At 36.8% G+C, this 20,352-nt stretch overlaps 1 protein-coding gene across 3 annotated transcripts in view; it reads left to right on the top strand.

Moving 5' to 3' along the window:
* Positions 1-20,352, top strand: part of limch1b (LIM and calponin homology domains 1b) — a 39,786-nt gene that overhangs the window by 32 nt on the left and 19,402 nt on the right. For all 3 annotated transcript variants that reach the window (XM_046849171.1, XM_046849169.1, XM_046849170.1), the window contains exons 2-4: positions 2,715-2,825; positions 6,451-6,649; positions 11,124-11,376. In XM_046849171.1, coding sequence (XP_046705127.1) covers positions 2,817-2,825; positions 6,451-6,649; positions 11,124-11,376 — 461 coding nt within the window. In that variant the 5' untranslated portion in view covers positions 2,715-2,816. The remainder of the gene's footprint in view (positions 1-2,714; positions 2,826-6,450; positions 6,650-11,123; positions 11,377-20,352) is intronic.

The raw sequence follows: 20,352 nt of genomic DNA, 5'->3' as shown, positions 1-20,352 counted from the left end.
TATTAACATTTTTGCCATATCCATCTTCACACGCAATTTTCAGAGTTGATAATGTTTCATAGAAATTAATGTTCTTTTGTTCAACTGTAAACCAAACTCATAAATCACCAAACCTCTTTCTGTAAATCTACTTTAATTAATTCAGTTCTGACCCCAAACACATGAATGCTCGGTGTACTTCAATAACCAGATTAACTGAGTGCTCACAACTGTGGGTAGCTCTCCTATGCAGAATTACTGATATGTGGTCGTAGTTATAAGACAGCAATCCATTATGGGATGGGGTGATACCACCTGTTACCACCTCATAGTGGTATACTGTATTTTCTTATAAACATAACTGACTGGGTTTTTCCTATTGCTGCACTTTTTGCTGACTATTGTAAATTCGAATTCATTAATGGATGACAAATAACATGCCTTATCTATATCTAGGTTTAGTTAACAGAAAAATAAACAAAAATAAATCCATTCAGTTTGCCAGGTTACTGAGAACCTTAATAAATTATTACATGCACCTTAATAAATGTTCTTGTGCATGTTCTGCTCTATAGGAAAGCTAAATATTACAGTATAGTCCAATTATTTATACTATTTATTTATCTCGAACCCTCTGACTCAAGAATTCAGGTGTGCTATGGCATGCATTTTGTCATTTTTTTGTCTTTCACTGCAGGCACTGTTGAATGCTTCAGTTAATGGATGTTCATTTATATTAATGCAATTATTCTAATATGTTAGCACTATTGTAGTACATACACTGTGACTTGTATGATAGATGCTCTGCATATCATTGTGTTATATATGATATGGGAACGTTGAAGATACTTGAGGTAATTTAATTTTATTGTCAGTTGGTGCTTTATAGCAGTTAGAGGTAAAGATCTATGTTTATTACTGGAATGAGAGCCTTCAGGGAGGAACGTACCGCTGTTTATTGCTAACATGACAAGTTGTGTTTTTGTTTTGTTGTAGAAAAACATATGAGGGAATGACTCTATAGACGTTGCAATGTAAATAACAGGAATAAACATTCTTAATGGATGCAAAAACATTAAGTTATAATAAAAGAAATATGCAGATGTTTGCCATGTTTTAAGAATTAATGGATTAATGCATTACATTACCTTATATCGTTAATTTAATGTTTATGTTTAATGTTATTTAGCTGTAGCACAGTGGTGTATTTAATGTCTTACATATTGACGTTGAATGAATGTTTTGTAATGGGTTTTGGTGCTAAAGGCTTAAAAATAACTAGTCTCTTCACTCAGTTTCAGTAAACTGTACAGAACTGGTGTGTTGCATGGTTATTTCTGCCTGTTCAGCATTGCACATGCATGCATACAAACACTCGCACTATCACACACTCTCATGCATTCCTGCTTGCCATGTTTTGTAAACAGGACTCATCTCTGAAGGAGTAGATGAATATCTCTGTAAACCCCCCCCCCCGCCACACCACACACACACCTTTTGCTGTTTTACTAACATAGTTAGAAATTAGTTAGAAATAAGTATTAGATGTTGAGATGAGATCAGTATGTAAAGGTACCGTGGTTTAAATGAGCATTAATGGTGCATTATATTATACCATAAACATCCGTCAGTCATTTGGTTCTGATGAATGAGACAGTAGTTTAAAGCAGATTTTATCAGTGCTGTTTCTAAGTGGTTGTTTTTCTTTGAGAATAGCTAAAAGGCCACATCCTGAGAGTACTCCAAGAACTACAGACGTTTATTTATGGCATGTCCTGTCAGGTGACCAGGGCTTTCAAGTGGCCTTCAGCCAAGGATGCTGATTTACACATAAATCAATAGGCTCTGTGGGACTTTTTGCACAGCTAAAAATTCTTTGGAATCATGATAAATGGTGTGTACAAGTTTTATTGCAAATGGTCTTTTGGATAATGATTTAGGAATTGTTTTCTTAGCTGAAATCGTAACTAATAAATGCTTAGGGTTTTTTTTCCCCCTCTTTTAGAATACAACCCACTATCTTGAATATTTATGATGCCACCGTAAGGCAGCCGTTGTCTTGTTTGAACAGAAGGCCAACAAACACACTCTGGACATACAATATTGTGTGTTATAGTAACTGATTGCTGGCATTGTTCCAGCACCACTGGGTGATCTTTTTGTGGTCTGTGTGCTGGCTGTTTTTGTGTATATGTATTTGTGTTGAGTGCTTGAACAGCACCAACTACATTCCACTTTACCATGGATAAAATACTCTTTTGTCGGGCTAAAATTTGTGAAAAATGAAAACAAATGTTGTTTGTCTTGCCTGTCACTTTATCAATCTTTAGACAAGCATTCACAGCTGATATTCTTTCTATGTATGTAATGGGTATCTGATTTTCTATGCTCTCTAAACACTGGTAAACTGTTCTATTTAAGTTCCTTGTCAAACATGTGTTCATTAGAACATTCTGTGTTTGGGGATTGTTGAACAAAGGAAAGGCATATACCAGATACTGTTACGATACAGCAGCCTTCTATAGAAAAACCTCCCATTAAAATACTGTCTGTCTGTGTGTGTGTGTGTGTGTGTGTATATATATATATATATATATATATATATATATATATATATATATATATATATATATATATATATGATATATTCCAAAGGAAAACAAATCTTAATGGATATTACCATCTCAGCTAGTAGATGGTTATTTGATAGATCATTGGTTTTGTCCTCTTTTTAGGTACTAATCACAATCTATTGGCTGGGCCGGGCAGCCAATAGCAGTGCTACATATAACGGGCCCACTCTGGATCTACGTGAGTTTGAGGGCCTCCTCTCACAGATGCGAAAGGTAAACACAGTATGACCTATACATCACTGTATATAATTTTTATAAACTCCATCAATCAGACTTATACAGTCTAGCTCCATAAATATCTACTACTACTACTACTAATGCTGCTGTGTCACAAAAGTCAGCTGTCATTCTCATACACCAGGTGTCCCCAACAACCGGGCCGTGAATCATTTGGTACCGGGCCAAAACAGAAACAATAAAAACATTAAAAGATTTTTTTTCTTTTTTTTTTTCATTTCCATTTCGTTGAATTTTGTGGTCTGTAGGGTGTTTAATTTTTTTAAATGACCACTTCTGATTGTGATAATATCTTGCACTTGTTTCTGTTAAAGTAACGTTACGTATTATGTATACGTATTACGTTTTATGTTACAAATACAACTGTGTGGTTTTATATATAGTAGTACCACTATGTATATCATAGTTAAGGTATTGTTTGCTTGTAGATTAAGAGTTCCAGATTAAAGTATTTGGTCATCTAGTTCATTATCCTTTACAGAAATGTATTTATATTGCATATATTTATATTTTAGTAGAGAACATGTCATGGGACGAGTGTTTTTTTTCTCATTTAGAAAATACTTTTTTTTTTAATACTGTCATCATCACTTGGCATTATGATTGCTCTTTTATGACCGCTTAGGATAAATGTTTATAGGACCCTGAGTTACTTTTTCCTGAGAATGTGCTTAAAAGGGCATGAGATTTTATAGAGATGGGTCAAAGAGCTCTAAAAGATTTGTGCTTTCCAGAGATGAGCTCACACCGATGGTCAGGACCAAAACCCTCTGTTAAACTCTTTTGAGAATGCTGGTAAAATGCATGCAGGCCCCTGCCTGAGAAAAAAATGCTCATTCAACTCTATTTGCAATTTAAATCTAAGTAGAACTGTCACTTTAAAGCTAAGCTTCATTTAATGTATGTATAATTCAATGTATGTACAAACAATCAAGCACCAACTGTTTAAAGGTTTTTACTATTACCATCTTGATCCAAAATGGGCTTGGGCCAGTTCACTGTTTTTATTCATGCCACATACCAAGTGGATCATGCAGTCCATTTGTCTGGAAGCATGATGGTTTTATTTCTTATTTATTCAGTTGATTAAGATGCACACAGCCTTTCATTTATTTTTATCCTCTGAAGCCCAGGGGACATCAACTGGTGGACCACAGTCTAGGATTTCAGCTTAGTGAATGGAGTACTTAAAAAAGCTTCAGCAAGGAAAATAAATTCTAGATAATCAAAACTAGACAAAATCTGTTGGTGCTTTCCAATTACATCCATTTACTATATTTGAATTGTTTAGCTGGAGGTGATTCATCAAACCATACACTAGCTGCAAGGCTAAAGACATTAGCTTAGTAAAGGGACAAATTTCACACCCTTTAGTAGATTGTGTATTCTGGGTTACTGATCGGAAGGTCAGAGGTTCAAGCCCCGTTATTGCCAAGCTGCCCTTGAGCACTTAACTTTACTGTGCTTCAAGGGCGCTGCATCATGGCTGACCCCCAGCTTCCGAGCAACCTGCGATATGCGAAGAACGGATTTCACTGTGCTGTAATGTATATGTGACAAATAAAGGCTACTCTTAAAAAACAAAATAAAAAAATTGCTCAGTCAAAGCAGCAGTAAGAAAGAAAACAACCCAAATTTAAGGAATAAATAGTTAAGCATTAAAAAATGACTACTGTCATGTTAGTTGTTTATTCATATTAAAGGAATTTTATTGAACATGTATACATATAATTATTGAGTTAAATCTTGTAGAATGTCAAATATGTGTATATACATTGCACAAAAAAAAATTCAGCTGAACCGCTACAAAAATGTATTAAAATAGTGCTGCAGTTTGTTCGGTTACCAGGGGAACAGGCACAAGTATTTCAGTAGTAGTATGAGTATTCAGTCATGCATACATATACTGTATACACGGAAAACCTTAATAAGAAGCCATAAGAAGATAAGCGATGTCGATGAGGAATGATTTATTTTTAATATCATAAGTATGTTTAATGGGGTCCTGCTAATATTTCTGTCTCTCTGACTGGTCCACTTTCTATGAACTGGACCTCCATTCAAACATTGAATATACTGGCTGCACAGCTGTAATAAAAAAGCTAGATTCTTTATGGTACCATGACAGAAGTGTGTTCAAAATAAATGCTGACTCATCATGCTCAGATCTGCGGTTGCTGAAGATAGCGTGTCTGTTTGGTCAGGGCAAACTTTTTTCAATGATGTGTATTCACTATACACAGAATTCGATGGTCGGTGTTGTCTTGGTTGGGCCCTGTGTGTGTGTGTGTGTGTGTGTGTGTGTGTGTGTGTGTGTGTGTGTGTGTGTGTGTTGCTGGAGAGCAGATTTGGTCTCAATAAGGAATGTGTCTTGCAGTGAGAGCAGTCAAATTGAGCCATTGTGCCCAGAAACCTACAGCACGAGGGTCAGCCAAAACAGACGTCACATCCTCCATGATGATCTTAAGCAGTTGTAGCCCTGCTACTGAAGCACCCCTTTGCTGCACAAAGCTCTTTTGCTCAACACAGATGTCTCTCAAGTATTCTTTAGTCGCAGTTAGCACTGGAAATAACTGGGCAATTGTTGTAATGTTTTAATGGTCCTTTAATGTTTGTAGCTTGAAACTAGCTTAAAGACCAGGTTAAAAACGCTGACTCAGATATGATCCTGCACTTAGGTTTCAAAATAGTTTAGATGCATAATAATGATGATGCTGGGATAACTGGGAAATGTCTTAAATGTCCATCTTGAAATAGTCAATCATTGTAGACACTGATATTGTTACCACATTGCCATTTTGACATACTATTAGTAGTATATAAATTGGGATATGAGCTAACTCATCTAATACAGCTGGTGCTGTAACGAGATTGAGAAAATGAGGACAAGAGAAACTGGTGTAAAAGGAAAATCTATTCTTAGAAAAACTAAAAGCAGGGGGTGAATTCTATAGTTGCAATTGTTTTCCCCATTTTCTTTGCCAATTCCCACCCACCCGCCAGCTCATCCTTACAATACAGCACGATAATCGTATTGCACGATAAAGGAGAGCTGTGTTGCAAGTAGGGCAGCTACCACTCCGGGACAGGGAATACTCAAAGGATTTTTCTGCCAAGACCCATGAAGCCAGCCAAACACAGTTTTTGACTGTAAATCATTCAGAGGAAAGTGTATCTGCCGCCTTCTACATGAGCTCACACAGGCCCAGGATTTGCTAATATGACTGTGAGAGCAGCAAAGTAATGTCACTTGAATAGCAGGCAATTGAGCAAAAGATGTTTTTTGTTTGTGGTGGTGGTGGTGGGGGTGTCGATAGGGGATTGATGTAGTAAGTATTTAGCATTGAAATATATTTGCAAAATCATGAAGGAGGAACAATAGGAGAAACTTAGAAACCTGGAAGATATAAGAACTTAACTTGGAAATTGGTGGATGACGGGGAAAGACTTGGAAAGAGGGAACTTGTAGAGTGATGGATAAACAGCAAGCTGGGCTCTCAATAAATGGTTGTAACATGGTTCACATAATTTCAAGACTGTGTGTGTGTGTGTGTGTGTGTGTGTGTGTGTGTGTGTGTGTGTGTGTGTGTGTGTGTTTCAGGAGGTAGAGGACTGGGACAGCCCAAAGCGCAGCATTAGAGATAGCGGTTACATCGACTGCTGGGAGTCGGAGCGCAGTGATTCTTTGTCGCCGCCGAGGCACGCGCGAGACGACTCTTTCGACAGTCTGGACTCCATCGGCTCCCGTTCCCGCCACACGCCCTCTCCGGACGGCCTGTATGCCCGCGGCTCCAGCGATGGTGAGACACACATACACACAAATCAATGCTCACACTTTGTGTGGCTCTGCCAGAACATTACAGCATTATGTTCTCTTTTTGGATCATCTCTTGAATATGGAAAGTTTAGAAGATTGAAGCAAAAAAATGAATGATGCTGATCTAAATAGCTCTGAAGGATTGGAGTTTTATTCAGGATTGATTCACCATAACCAAGATAAAGGAGTTTTTAAGGATCAATCGAGGATACCATCAATAGGGGCTTTTAGTAACATTGCATTTCTTTGAGGCACCGTGGTAAAATAATGTGTAGTATTGCCAAAAAACAAATCCAGAGTCTATGCTATTTGTGCTTTTGCGTGGGTTTTCTCAGGGATCTGCGGTTTCCTCCCAAAAATTTATTAATTCTCATTCTGAATGCATTATTACCACTCTGCCCTACATGTAGCCCAGATGTTTTACATAGTTAGCCCCATAGTTAGTAAGAGCTAATAGCTAAAATTATAATAAGTGTATAAATGTGATCCTCAATGTGACATTACAGATATAATGTAAAATTGTTAAACTTAGTTTTACTAATTTTACATCATGTTTTGTAAATGATTGTAAATAATGAGTTTAATGCTATGCTTTATCTGGATTTTTAAGATCATATGAAAGATATCTCCCTTAGGTTAGGCATTAAGAAAGAAACGAGTAAAACCTCTGTTTTTCTATTTGATTTGCTTTGATAGTCTTCAGACACGACTTTAAGATGGCAGTACGTGGAATCTGGCAAAGCAGATATGTCAAAAATTATCTGAACAATTTGGAGCGATCTGATATGTTAGAGCAGATACTATGTCAGAAGATACATTTTTTTTTTTTTATCAAACTCAAAATTAGAATTGATATCTTAATGGTCACTATTTTAAGAATGTTTTGCTACTTGCACTCTATGTACGAAAGCATTGGGGCATCTGATATTTCCAGCTATATGTGGTTCTTCCTCAAACTGTTAGAGGCACACAATTGTATATAATGCTTTTGGACCTGGAACTAGAAACTAGGAGGCCCAAACCTGCTCCAGAATAACAATGCCTCTGTGCACAAAACAAGCTCCATTACTTTACTAACACCCTTGTGGATGAATGAGCACAAATCTCCACAAGCGCACTCTAAAATCTAGTGAAAACAATCTTTCCAGAAGAGTTATTATAACAGCAAATTGGGAATAAATGTGAAATAAAATGGTCAAAAACCAGACACAAATCTTATAGTTAGGTGTCCACAAACATTGTGTGTTGCAGTTTGCAGATGTTGGCTCCATATCCAGCTCACATTCCATGAAAATGTCTAACACTAAACTTATAATAGATGGTACAATGTACTTGTTATGATAGTTGGATGATGATTTGGATATGTGACAGCTATTCAAAGGTTTCTGTGTATTCGTTTTGTGTGTGTGTGCGTTGCCATAGAGATGATAGAGATCATTTCATCATGAAGCAAATGGAAACACAATACACATTTGTGTTTTAGCTCATACTCATGTGACAATGGTAGCACTTTACAACCTGTATGATCGACATAATCATAAGGTTCGTCCCAGATTATTGCGCAAGACTTGTTTTGTCTGATAAATTTATAAAACATCTATAAATTGGTGCATTTCTTCATGCTTTATTCAGTTAAGAGCTAGGATGATCTTTTTTTCAGCCATGGTAGATAAGACATTATCTTGTATAGCCAGGCTTAGAAAAGGACTGGTATCTGTTTTTGATAATAGTGCTGTTTCTGGTGGCTCTTAATCTGACCTGAGTATCAAACAAGTTCTCTATTCTGCGACTAGTTACTATGGATGGAATTTATTTTATATAAATCGGAGAGAGAGACCGAAGGAGTGAAAGCTAGAGATAGAGAAACACTTTTTCTGGATTAATAGTCACTTTTACTCTTCTTTTTAGACTCACACATACATATTTGTCTTGCTATCCTTGTAAGGACATTACAGTGAAGAAGCTATAAATGCAGCTAACTAATGGTAGATTTGAGTTTTTAAGGCAAAATAGAAAAAAAAGTTTTCTAGTTTAAACGAAACTGACTGAAATTCCTGATTTTATGTGAGCATTTAGTCCCCACCAAGATATAAAAACATGGCCCCCAAACACAAACCCCATTACTTTCAGTCGTTTTAAAGACCGTGTATAATGCAGATTTGTGCGGCCCATTGGTTGAATGAAGCTGGAAATTTAATTGAGTCGGATCAGTTTTACACACTCTCTCTCACACACACACACACACACACACACACACACACACACACACACACACACACACACTAATGCAGTAAAACTTCAGCTCCTACAGTAGCTACTAATGGACTTGTGCTTTTTGTGGATGATGCTCAATGCCCTGATTTCAGAAACACACTCATTCATGGCCGTTTAGTGTGCTTTTAATTCACCTGATCACCACTAGAGGAGCCAGACAGAAGCTTATCACAAAGACGAAGCTGTGCTTGAGCTAGGTTGAAGTAAATTACAAAGCACTATTAAGAGACCCTACACTCTGACCCTGAACTCACAGGACCTTTTAATGCTGATGCTTTAATTGTCACAGGGCTTCAAAGATATCCGCTCGTGTATGTCGACATTCTATGGCATCTAAGTACTTAATCCGAATGTATCATTCTCAGGACCCGTACATGTGGGAATTCAAAGTTTGCATGCCCTTTGTGCTGTAGTTTCAGTGTCTTTGAAGCAGTCTCGTATGGGAGTGTCGGTTATTCCGTTTCGAGTAAACAGTCCATCCACCAAGCCGGAGCTCACAGAAGTGCCGTCGAACATGTGTTGGCTTTGTAAATATTTAATGAAAAAAGACTCATAAACAGCTACTATAATTGTTTTATGTGCAGGTTTCAAAAGAAAAAGCAGGCATAATTAGCTGACAATTTCTTTTTTTTTTTATAATGCTAGCACATTATTGAGCTTGGGAAGTATTGATTGCTGAAGGGGTACACCACAGCGAGAAATTTGGATTTTACATAAGTTTTTCTCTGCAGGTTGGCAAATGACTGAATGACTGAACACGCCACACTTGTGTAGACTTTTATGCTTTTATCCCGACACTATAAGAGTAATTTAGGGACCAAAAAACAGGCATTTTCAGGTAGAACTCATTTTAGAAGCCCACTGACTATCCAAAGAACTCTTGTGTATGTATCATGCATTGCTTGCCTCATTCATCCATTTCTCTTCCCCTCTAGAGAGTTTCTATTTATAAATGGGCTAGTAGAAAGCTTGAACTGTTAGTTATGCAAAGAATTCTTGAAGTACCTTCAAGATTGTACATAAAAGTCCAAAAACAAACTTATAGACCCTTCTCTCCTTCAAACCTGACTTACGTTTGGTTTATCTTTATGCTTTAATCTTGTAGGATTTATCGTTCTACCTATTAGACAATCTTTAGTTTGATTGCTTGCATCTCCAGGTATTTTCCCCAGTAAAGTACTTGTCAATCACAGCGGATAAAAGGTGAGTTTGAGTCACGAGGAATGTAGCAGAACTACAGTGTGTATTTATTTGGAGCTATAAAAACACTCAAAAGGCTTAGGTAGTACAGAAGCCACATGTGGGGAGCATCTTGCTAAAGAATGCAGTAAGATGAAGGATGGAGGTTAGGACCCTTAGAATAAAGGCTCTTATAAGCCAGGTGCTTATAAATTCTTAAAAAACATTTGCTCTTATTCAAATGTTTAAGTAGAAGAGCTAGTTATTCTGTTTTTGTGTTTTTTCTTAATTTGTTTAACTTCTGTGCACGTTGTAGCTGATGGAGTGGTTGTAAATACGGTCTCATCAAAAGATGATGATGATGATTTTGGAAGAAGAAAACAAGTTTGGAGGGATGGGGGAGAAGAATCTGAGTTAGAAGGGCCTATATATGAAAATATGAACTAGCTAAAGTTAGCCTTACATCTACACAGTCATAGAAGACCCAGGAATCACAAGAAAGACACCTCCCAAATGGCTTGTGAACATTTGAAGCTACATATGGGTGGCTTTGGATAGGGCTGGAGATGATTTAGCCTTTTTGATTTCGAAAGAAAAATGTTGACTGGTCATGTGGGAAAAGCCTTGATATGTGAGATTAAATAAATATATAGTTGGCTTTCCTTCAAGACAGTAAGCCCCTAGTTACCAAAATGTTTAATTTCAAGGAGCTAGTTCAATTCGTTTCTGCACTGCGCATGGATGCCCTCTGGTCAGATCTCGGGATCTGTATCATTTACATCAAACTAGTCTGAGACCCTTTTACAGACCTAGGAACACTAACTGAGAGTTTCCTTGGGAACATCTAATAACCCAAGAGGAGCTATAGTTTGTGCCCAGAGGGAATCAAGTTTTGACTGATCTTGTCCCCCACCAAGACATGCAGGATTGAAAATGAATGAGAAATGGGAAATTGCTTACCCCTAACTGAGTGACATCCTTTAATGTGTGTTTACTTTCTGCAGGCCGTGGCAGCGACTCAGAGTGTGACATCCCCTACAGGAAGTTTCCGGATATGCGCCGAGACGACATGCTCGCGCGGCGGACATCGTGCAGCGAGCCGCGTACCGCAGTGCCATTTAACCAGTACCTGCCTAATAGGAGCAACCAGACATCGTATATGCCCATTCCTCTGCGTAGACAACGAACCGAGCGCGAGGAGAGCTGCAAGAGCTGGAGCAATGCCACCTCACCTATAGGAGGAGAGAGATCTTTTAGGTAATGGCATGTTGGTGATCATTTAAACCCATTTTTATTAACTTTGTGGCACATTTTATATCACTCTTGATGACCTACCATGCTGCAGTGGTAATATGCATCAGTCTATTGCATCAACTACTCTTCTTTAAATCTCAGACATGGCAAAGATTCACAGAGAAACCATTGACTTTTTTTTTTTTTTTCTTTTAATGCAGGATACATCCATAGTTCTGTGACTGCCATGAATATCTTTAGAACTAGTGGCGTATTCCCATGTGATAATTTCTTTGCCAAATACCAATAGCAAAATCTTGTGAATGTGATCTTCTATGTGTAATCTACTTCTCCACAGTCATGCTCCTGCACTGGGCATTCTTATTAAGCACCAGATTCATCTGTGGCCAGTGTTAGCAGTCACATTTGCCAATCCATAATAGATCACTGTCGGTACTCTTGCGGCTATAAGCAGACTGGATTTGTGTACAGAGCTTCATCAGCGAATAGCGAAGCGTTTAAATCAATCTTCACGCCTCTGCGTTTGCCAGTGCATCCAGTATGCGCATTTCAACTTGTAATAGATGTTTTATTTTTAAATATTTGGGGCACAGAAGTGTAATGCAGTGGGGACCTTTAATAAGCAACACACGTGGTGTCGCAAACGGGTAACAAATTTGCGTTTGGTATACAATAAGAAAAATGTATACAAGCCAGGGCAATTGGTATAAGAAATTTCACTGTGACACTTGTAAGACTTTCCTTTCAAAGGTAGAATGATGAAGCGTTCTATATGTTGTCACAATTAAGTAAATGTAATTGCAGTCAGGAGTTATTTGGTACAATGGTTAGCTTAGAAGCTGGGAATAAGTAAAGACTTTAAATGAGATTTTGTTTGTTTGTAGGGGGAAATAAGCCACCATTAGTTCCTAATGTTTATTTCTTTAAAAATTAGAGCCTGTCTTGTTTATTACATGGTCCTGTGGTCTCATGTTTCCCAGCAATAGTAGCACAGTACTGCCAATGTTTCGCACAAATTATTGACTAAACAGGAATATCAGTTGCCAGTGCATTTAGGGAAAATGTTCTGGAATGATCTGTCTATTCTCCCTAAAAGAAACACACTCTTGACACCCTTAACCACTGCCAGATTAAACATAACATGCCTGATCCAGCCAACTTTGCTTCATGTTCTGATGATGAGGAAAATATTTGATGAATATGTTTGCCATTATTGATGGAGGCCGATTTCTTTTTGGCATTATGGTGGGGATTTTAGAAATAAAAAGTGTGGGAGGTTTTCTCGTTTTTCATTTCAGGTCAGTGTAGACTTAATATAGCAGTGGTATTGGGGGAAACGGTTGATGGAGACCAGATGTGGCCGTTAATTGACTAAAGGCTCAGAAGCCGGAAGATTCCAATCCAAAAATTGTGTGTGAGAACACAGATAAGGGCGGGCAATACAATTCAGAACAACTAACGGCTTTGGTTTCATTTATACCCTTTGCAGATGAGTCTATTTGTTCTGGAATGTTCTTGTTGAGGAACATTCTTGGGCACAATTTGTACGTATTTTGTATTTCCTGTGTTATAGAAAATTTTAAACTGTAATTAACAAAAAAATAAATACAAATTTTTACGTTGTTAGGTTTTTTGCTGAGCTAGCAACAAATTAACGAAACTCATCTCACAGGATCTTGTTCAGTCTCTGCAATGCAGACCTGAGAATATCAATCACACACACAACAGGAGGTCTATAAACGATATCCAAACTTTATTGGCTGACAGATTGCATATATAGACCTCTGTGACAACTAGACCATTAAGTTACATATCATTACACAATGAACAAAAACATTGGCGAAGGCCATACAATTCTTGTACTGTTCTTGGTGCATACGTAAGCATCTATCATAAAGATTTGGCAGTTGCAGCATGACAATATGCAAGGAAAGATAATAATAAAAAGTCTCACAAACTAGGTAAATTACTTCTGGCAGGAGTTACTGAAAAAGTGATTTAGAATATTACCTCCCATATGTTATGTTTTGCATTGCTTGTGTATAATGTGTGCATGATCTTTCCTTAATGCCATTGTTTGTATTTTTTCTATAGTTTTTTATCGAAACTGGGCAGTTGAAATTGGGTCATTTGCCATTCAAACATTATCATACTACTCACAGTGAATCTGTGCCCAATGTAGCTTTTGATGGTCAATTTGTTTTCTAAGCTAATTCAGTGCTTACCATAGATTTTATAATGGTCTAATCTGAGTTACTTTAGAATCCCTGTTAACCCAAAAAATGTCCTCTTTCATCATGAAAAACTTTCAATTGTTGTGAGTTGATGTGAAATTTCTGAAATACTCAAATCAGTGCATTTGAAAACAACAGCCATGCCACACTGAGATGAAAACCAAGATCAAAAACATTCTGTTGCTTGGTGTGGCTTCTAAGATTGTTTGCATTGTGATGCTCCCAATTGGTTAGCCAGTTGGAGATATTCATTAAAAGACGTGTGCAGGTTGTATATGTATTTGCTCTAGTCTTGTTTTGTAGTTATAGACGCTCCCCACTTCACGAACATTCACTTTACGAACTTTCGCAGATACGAGCAAACCTGTCCTCAAAGTGAAATTTGCTCGGAGTCGAAAAAATTCAAAATGGAGGAGAGCAGTCACGAGCTATTCGTCGGCCGTAAGTCTGCATGATGCGCACTGGACTAGAGCTAATTAATTTTTTTAAATGAATTTTTTTCATTTATAAATCTTTTATAATTTTTGGATTATTTAATACAAAATATTGTATTCAGTATTCAGTGTTGTTGTATATTTTATTGTTTATTTTATAGTATTTATAGCTCTTACATGATATGGAGGTATGCGTAGTCAATAACGACCACAGTAAAAGCTTACGAACAAATTCAGGGTACGAGCGGTCATTTCGGAACGTAACTCGTTTGTAAGGTGGGGAGAGTCTGTACATGTTTGTGTGGTACATGTGGGAAAGTTATTGCGTCGTCTAAATTTTTCTCCCAGCTGTAAGCAAGAAACATCATGTTCCTATTCAGACTTGCATTGAAAATCGTTCCAATGGCAACATTTATCAGCACTGAATGATTACATCAGACAGTTTAAATTGGATACCCCAATTTCTCTCCCCAGATCTCCTCCAGGTGACATATACAGATGATGCATGATGAATATGAAGGAGGGGAACACTGCATTATACGGTACATACATAATTTGAAGTGAGACCTCTTCTAGTGAGAGTCCCAAGTGATAATCATGAAGTCCCACTTAAATGCTATATAACCCTACATTTTATCTTTAGCAGAAAATTCATTCAGGCCCTGTGATGAAAGTCCCACTGGTGGTCCGAGATGTACCAATTTGCCAAATTTACTATACAAATTTCCTTTTCAAGAAATGTCAAATTGATTTGAAAGGAATTGCAATATAGCAGTTGCAGTAAAACTCTGGCATTTCAATGATAGCCTGCATAACCTCAGTGGAATAGAAACTTCGGTAGCCGTGGTAGTTCTGTCGGATCTTGATTCATTGTGTCTGCAAAATGTACAGGTATTCATTGATCACTCCACTTTATTTTACCTTGGAGTGCCTGTATCTGTTTCCTGTTTGTTGCATGTGCCTCCTGCTGAGATGTGAGCGGTTTCTCAAATGCTGGCTGTTTTACGATTGGATCTACTTAACTGCTGAAAATTTACCAGATTTTTCTCAAGTTCCTGAGAAAATAAAATGCTTTGTTCTGAGCTTAAGCTTAGGTTCTGGCTTGCTACTTGGTCTGACAAACAGGAGCATTCAGGGCCAGATGTTTGTAGCTCTTGGCCAAATGAGTGCTGTCGAGGACTTTAGAGGTCTGATTTACAATGGTGCGGAGGAGCTTGTCTGCTTCTGTAGCGAGTCCTCTTGAATTCAACATCTCAGACAAAGCAATGGATTGAGATGGCGTTTATCACATTTTTAACCCTAATGTGCTTGAAGCAGCACATATAGAATGTTTTTTTTACAGCTTAGTTTACAAGAGACCAATTTTATTAAGTTTTCTTAGTGGGAGAAATGCACTTGTGGGAGCCCAGGGTCAGTCATCACTTTGTGGTAAACTAATGACAGGAGAGCTATTGAATGTTTCTCAATAACACCCGGCAAAATATAGCTTTAAATTCCGGCTGAAATCGTACAAAGAAAACCAGATCAGAGAATTATTTGTTTCACCCTCTAGACAATGACAGATGCCAAAATGTGCATGGGAATAACATTTCATTTAGGTGAAGAATGGTGTTTCCTTCTAGTCTTTTATCTTTAATCTATTGTAATATTAGCCTTTTTATTTTAATTAATGTCTAGGCACTAGAAATCCGGTACTTTTACACAGGCTTGTTATTCTCTTCATGTTGTTGCACACCTACACATAAACTTTTCATGCATAAAGTTGTAAAAAAATGTATAGTGCATTCTCTGTCTTTATAAAAACAGACCCACTTTCACACAAAAACGCACACATACACACACACACACTCCACCCAGAGGAAGACGGGAAATGAGCAGGCTTCCTGCATTTCAGCATGAACATTGCAGTGCTCGGCCAAGTTGGACTTGCCCATGCAGGGACAATGTAAGAAAGTTATAACATGACCCTGTGCTCTGTACACAACACAATGAAAGAAATCTTGAAAGTAAACTCTGGAATCGAAAGTTAAGTAAGAATAACAGAATCTGTGTCAATCAGGGGTGTAAGGGTCTTGTGCATTGTCTATTTGTTCAGTGCTTCAAATGTACCTGTGCATATTCAGATTGAAATGTGAAGTGCGCATAAACGAAACTTGTTTGTTCTCCCTTTAAAAAAAAAAAATCTAATTTTTTTTTGTACATGCCTAACACTTACAAAATATATAAAAAACTGAACTAGCCATGGTTAATTCAGAGTTTTAGACGCGTTTCTGTTCCATAATTTTTTCTTAATCTTGAAAACTATGGAATTCACTTCTGGCTGTCACACACAGACATTTAATATTTTTTAAAACTAATTTTAAAATATCTTTTACTTCATTGTTGAATTGGTATTTTTATATGATTTTTTTTCTATATGATTATGTTTTTAGGTGCCTTAAAAAGCTATGCTTAAAAGCTAATCCTTTAATGGCTCTATATGAAATAAAGTTTATTATTTTTAGTAGTAGTAGAAATTGTAGTTGTAGAAATACTGTTACTGTTTTACCTACGAGATGTGGTCTTGTCTTATCACACATAAAGATGTTATTGGAGATTGGCTTGTGTCTTTGTTTTCACTTGGCATTTAGCAAGCAGTTACTAAGGCTTAACACAATATTTTCTCTTAGCCTAGATTCAGGTCTAAAGTCATGTGAATGAGTTTCATTCATATCTTCATATTAAGCTTCATATCTGGCCCCTCACTCACATGAAAGTAACAATTTTTACTCATGTTTTCTGCTAAAAATAAATCATGATGTCTCTGTTCTGTGTGGGGGATTTTGTATGTTCTCCCCATTCTTTGGAGGTTCTCTCTGAATACTTCAGGTTTATAGGATTTGCATTTCCAAATTGTCTTAACTTTTTGTACGTGTGTGTACTTGTGATGTGTGAGCTCCCCAACCAGAGTTTGCCTGATATTCTCCACTGTGAGACCCTGGATGGAATGGTGGAAGGAATTGTGGATGAAATGGTGAATTGATGGATAGAATAATTGATTGATAGTGCACCTCTTGTTTGGATATTTATTTGAATTTGTTTTGTGCACGTTATCTGTTCTTTCCAGACAAAGTATTTGTATAGCGTTATATTCTCAGTGTATGGGTGTGTAAGTGTTCATGTTGGCATGAGGCTGTTGGTGTTGGTCTGTCTCACTCACAGAAGGCATCTGCCATCAGGGTTTTGGGTGGGTTTATAGAGCTGCACTCCGATGGCTACAGGGGACTGTTTGTGTTCTGGGGCCAGTAAAAGAATCAGTCCCCTTTAGGGAGACATGAAAGGTTTCATTCTGTCTCCCTGCAATCCTCCAGATACAGCTTTATTATCTTGAACTTGTATATCGGTCTTTACATAATGTAAAGGTACAAAGAATGGTGTTCTTTTTTTTTTGTCCTGTTTTTGGATTTATAATTTATAATAACATTAAATGTTCCATTGCATTGCATAGTTATTGCATAGCAATTGCCAACCAGCAACCAACAGCTGCAATGTGATGTTTTGATGAATTGTATCTACCTTCTTATGTCTGTATTTACTGATATATTGGTTTTACTCAATTGAATACAGTTTTCCTTATTGCTAAGCATTTTGGACAGTTAATGATGGACTTTTGGTGTTCAGGTGGACACCACATCACCACTCTTCATTTGTTCACGTTTTTTATTTACTTGCAATTCTAAAATTGTGATTGTGTATATGTTGTTCTCATGTGTGGCACCTGCATCCCATTCAGTGTGTAATCTAACCTTCGCTTTACAGGATAGTTTCCATGTACACCATGACCCTGACAAGTGGTTACTATGGTGCATTGTTTGATTAACACTGTACATCTTAGCATATTCAAATATATTAATGGGACAAATCATACGTTTAAATTTCAACATTTTAAATAATTTAGTTTTGAAGGTTCAAATGAAAATGAAAAATGTGAGTTATACAGTATTTGATGCAGACTTAAATTTTTTCCACATGTGCAGAATATTGTCAAAACTCCCTTTTTTCATCTTGAAAATATTTAATGACTTCATTCTGTGATATCCTTCTCTGTGGCCAAAAAAAAAATTTTTTATTTAATTTTATTAAATGTTTTATTGCATTGATTACTTCAACACACTTCATGCTGGGGTTAATAAATCTAAACTAAATACATGATAATAAAAAACTCAGTTTTGAACCCTGACTAGAAGGACTAGTGATCATGTTACTTTTAATTTAGTATAATACATTGGTTTGTTTCAGATTTTTTGTTGATTTTAAAATATATATTCAGACATTTATTCACACAAAGCTGTGCATTCACATTCTCCCCAGTATCCGTCTAAACTCTTGACACTTTACATGCTAAAATATAACTGTTGCTCTTCTTAGTCAGGTTATTAGATTCATTTATGATCCATTATTTGATTAGGCTTTTTCATCTTATTCTCCAAATCTATGGAATGTACTTCTGGCTGACATCAGTCACACATTCAGCATTCAGTATTTTTAAAACTCATCATAAAATATCTTTTATTTGACTGTTGAATTGAAGGTTGACTGTTGAATTTATTTTTCTTATGATTTGTTTCTATATGATTGTGCTTTCAGGTGCCTTGAAAAGCTGGTATAAATGCACTATATAATATAGTTTAATATTATTGTAGTAGGTGTAGCAGTAGTTGTAGTAGTAGCAGTAACATTAGTAGAAGTCATTGAACTAGAGTTCTGCAAAGTTTTGTGAATTATGTGTGCAGTAATGATTTAAAGAGTGCGCTTGCTTTAAAGGTACTTTTTAAACACGTCTGGACTTGGCATCTATCCACGTGAGACTCTGTACCCAAGACCAGATTGAACAAGTGTTTACCAGTGCACATTTTATGCTAACACCATAATGTGCACAACCAGCTTTGTTCCTTCTGCTCTGATGAGTACCACTTGGCTTGCAGACTCATCATACTAAATGTTGTCCATGGTGATAATCCCTTCGTTGTCTTGGCAGTAGTCCCACCCATTCTTACTTTGAGACACTCCAGCACATATTAATGACTAGCAGCTCTATGACAACGAGCATCATAGTGGTCGGCCTTTCTTAGTCTTCTTCTGCAAACTGGGCCAGGTTTGTTTTCCCTACCAGTCCCAAGCAAAGCGAGGATGCAGGGTGCACCTTAACATGGCTGCATGAGTTCTACACACGTTCTCTTATTGTCTGCATTAAGTAGACAGATAAAAAAAATGCTGCCATGAGGATATTTTCTGCAGGTGTCTCAAATCTCTGTATCCATAACTTTTAAACTTCATATATTAATTTAGTTTTTTGCTTTTATATTTGCAGGAGTTCCTTCTCAAATCGTTTTGATTATCATCTTATTCATGTGAGCTCATGTGGGTTCTCCTTTATATCTGTGCTATTAAATTTGATCTTAAGAATGATAAGTTAAGAAGCAGAGCAGAAACCCATGGAATTTTGTCCTATGGGGTTTGTTAAAACTCGTAAACATGTCTGGGTCTGCTGTAGATTTGCTGGGGAACAAGGTCACATACTGTACAGAACACCAGTGCAATAAATTGCTTCCTTTCTCTGTTGTTTCAAGTGAGAATGGGCACGTTAAGATATCAGGACTGGGTGGACCCAAAAAAGGTCAAGACACCCTTGAGACAATATTTAGTCAAGTTTTAATGGATTTGTAGAATTTTTTTAGGAATATTTTGGTTGAAAGAATTAAAATATCTGTATTCGTGGTTGCCTCAGAAAATGTCTGTTTCACCTTGATCGCTAAGAAATGGATTTTCTGATTGTGCAAGTGTGGGAAAGTTTAATAAATCAGCATAAAATGTTTATTATAAATATCTTAAAAAGTAAAAGCAATCTGAAATAAATCATAGATTGGCAGATTGGTGTGATATTTATTTCTTCAACATTATTTCTAAAAAAAAAAAAAAAAAAAAAAAAAAAAAATTGTTGAATAGTAATCTAATTCATGTAAATTATAATACATGGACAAAGGTTTGTGGACACCTGACCATAAGCTTTGTTTTTTCTGAACATTTCATTCCACATTTAGTCTTCATTTGCTGTTATGATAACCTCCACTCTTCTGGGTAGATCCTCCACTATATTTTGGAGTGTGCTTCAGGAGATTTGTGTTCATTCAGCCACAAGGGCATTTATAAAGATAGATACTGATGTAGGGTAAGGAGGCCTGGTGTGCAGTCAGAGTTTCATGTTCAGTATTCATGTTTAATAGTGTTAAGGTCAGATTTCTGTAGCAGGCCAAGCAAGAGTTTCCACTCAA

This window comes from Silurus meridionalis, chromosome 5 (assembly GCF_014805685.1).
Source record: "Silurus meridionalis isolate SWU-2019-XX chromosome 5, ASM1480568v1, whole genome shotgun sequence".
In the NCBI taxonomy this organism is placed as follows: Eukaryota; Metazoa; Chordata; class Actinopteri; order Siluriformes; family Siluridae; genus Silurus; species Silurus meridionalis.
The sequence above is the reverse complement of the archived record's forward strand: the minus strand, read 5'-3'. Positions and strand labels throughout refer to the sequence as shown.